This window comes from Canis lupus, chromosome 4, assembly GCF_011100685.1.
Source record: "Canis lupus familiaris isolate Mischka breed German Shepherd chromosome 4, alternate assembly UU_Cfam_GSD_1.0, whole genome shotgun sequence".
Taxonomy (NCBI): domain Eukaryota; kingdom Metazoa; phylum Chordata; class Mammalia; order Carnivora; family Canidae; genus Canis; species Canis lupus.
Window position 1 is genome coordinate 22,246,530 of NC_049225.1, and position 1,501 is coordinate 22,248,030.

Here is a 1,501-nt window from a genome sequence, read left to right on the forward strand (position 1 = left end):
GTAGCATTTATTAGTACTTTATTATTTTTATGTCTGAATAGTATTCCATTGTATAGTTATACCACATTTTGTTTATTTAATGATCAGTTGATGGATTGTTCCCACTTTTTGACTATTATGAACAAGGGAGTTATCAGCATTCATGTATAAGTTTTTGTGTGGATCTACATTTTCATTTCTCTTGGGTATATACCTAGGTGTGGAATTGCTGGGTCATATGGTAACTCTGGGTTTAACTATTTGAGAAACTTCCAAACCATTTTCCAAAGTAGCTGCACCATTTTACATTCCCACCAACAGTGTATGAGGGTTCCAATTTCTCTACGACCTAGTTAACACTTGTAGCTGTCATTTTGATTATACCATCCTAGTGCATGTGAAGGGGTATCTCATTGTGGTTTTGATTGGCATTTTCCTAATGATGTTGAACATCTTTTCATGTGCTTATTGGTCATTGTGTGTACCTTCTTTGGAGAAATGTCTATTTAAATACCTTGTTCATTTAAAAAGTTTTAAGTTACTTTTCTTATTGTTGAGCTGTAAAACTTGTTTATATATTCTGGATTTTAGATCCTTTTCAAGTTATAAAAAGCAGCTCTCCCCAGGACGGCCATGCAGGCGGAGGCCACAATGGCTGATGAGATCGCCAAGGTTCAGGCCGCCGCAGCCTGGAGGCGACACGATCTTCGGAAAGATCATCCGCAAGGAAATCCCAGCCAAAATCATTTTTGAGTGTCTTGCTTTCCATGACATTTCCCCTCAAGCACCAACTCATTTTCTGGTGATACCCAAGAAACATATATCTCAGATCTCTGTAGCAGAAGATGATGATGAAAGTCTTCTTGGACATTTAATGATTGTTGACAAGAAATGTGCTGTTGATCTGGGCCTGAAGAACGGTTATCGAATGATGGTGAATGAAGGTTCAGATGGGGGACAGTCTATCATGTTCATCCTCATGTTCTTGGAGGCAGGCAGATGAATTGGCCTCCTGGTTAAGCATGTTTTAGGGATAATTTTCCCTTCTCTAGGCAATGATCAATATTTCTAAGTTCCAGTATGTTAAACAGTATACTTACTTTTGCTTGTGTATGGATAGATTGAGGAAGTAATTTTTAAAACCCATACATAATAAAAGACAATGTTGCATCGTTAAAAAAAGTATATAAAAAGCATTTGATACAATTTAATACCCATTCATGATAAAAACTCTTAATCTAAAAATAGATGAGAACTGCAGCTGACATCATACTTAATGGTGGCATAGTAAAAGCTGTTCCTCGGAAAATGGGAACAAGACAAGTGTGCTGCCTTTCATCAACTTTATTCAACATTGTATTGGAGGTTGTGGTTAGTTAGGAGGTTGCAGTTAGTACAACAAGTAAGCAAAGGAAATAAAGGCATATGAATGGAAAGTAAGAAATAAAATTATCACTTTATGAAGATGACATATTGAGTACATTGAAAATTAAAAAGAATCTAATAATAAACAATTGAATTA

General features: G+C 35.8%; 1 protein-coding gene across 1 annotated transcript; it reads left to right on the forward strand.

Annotated features, from left to right (window-relative positions):
- The first annotated feature begins 637 nt into the window (after positions 1-637).
- Positions 638-1,153, forward strand: LOC100684116 (histidine triad nucleotide-binding protein 1-like). The gene has a single exon (XM_038533726.1). The coding sequence runs from the start codon at positions 638-640 to the stop codon at positions 980-982; it is 345 nt and encodes a 114-aa protein (XP_038389654.1). The 3' UTR covers positions 983-1,153.
- Positions 1,154-1,501: the final 348 nt, after the last annotated feature.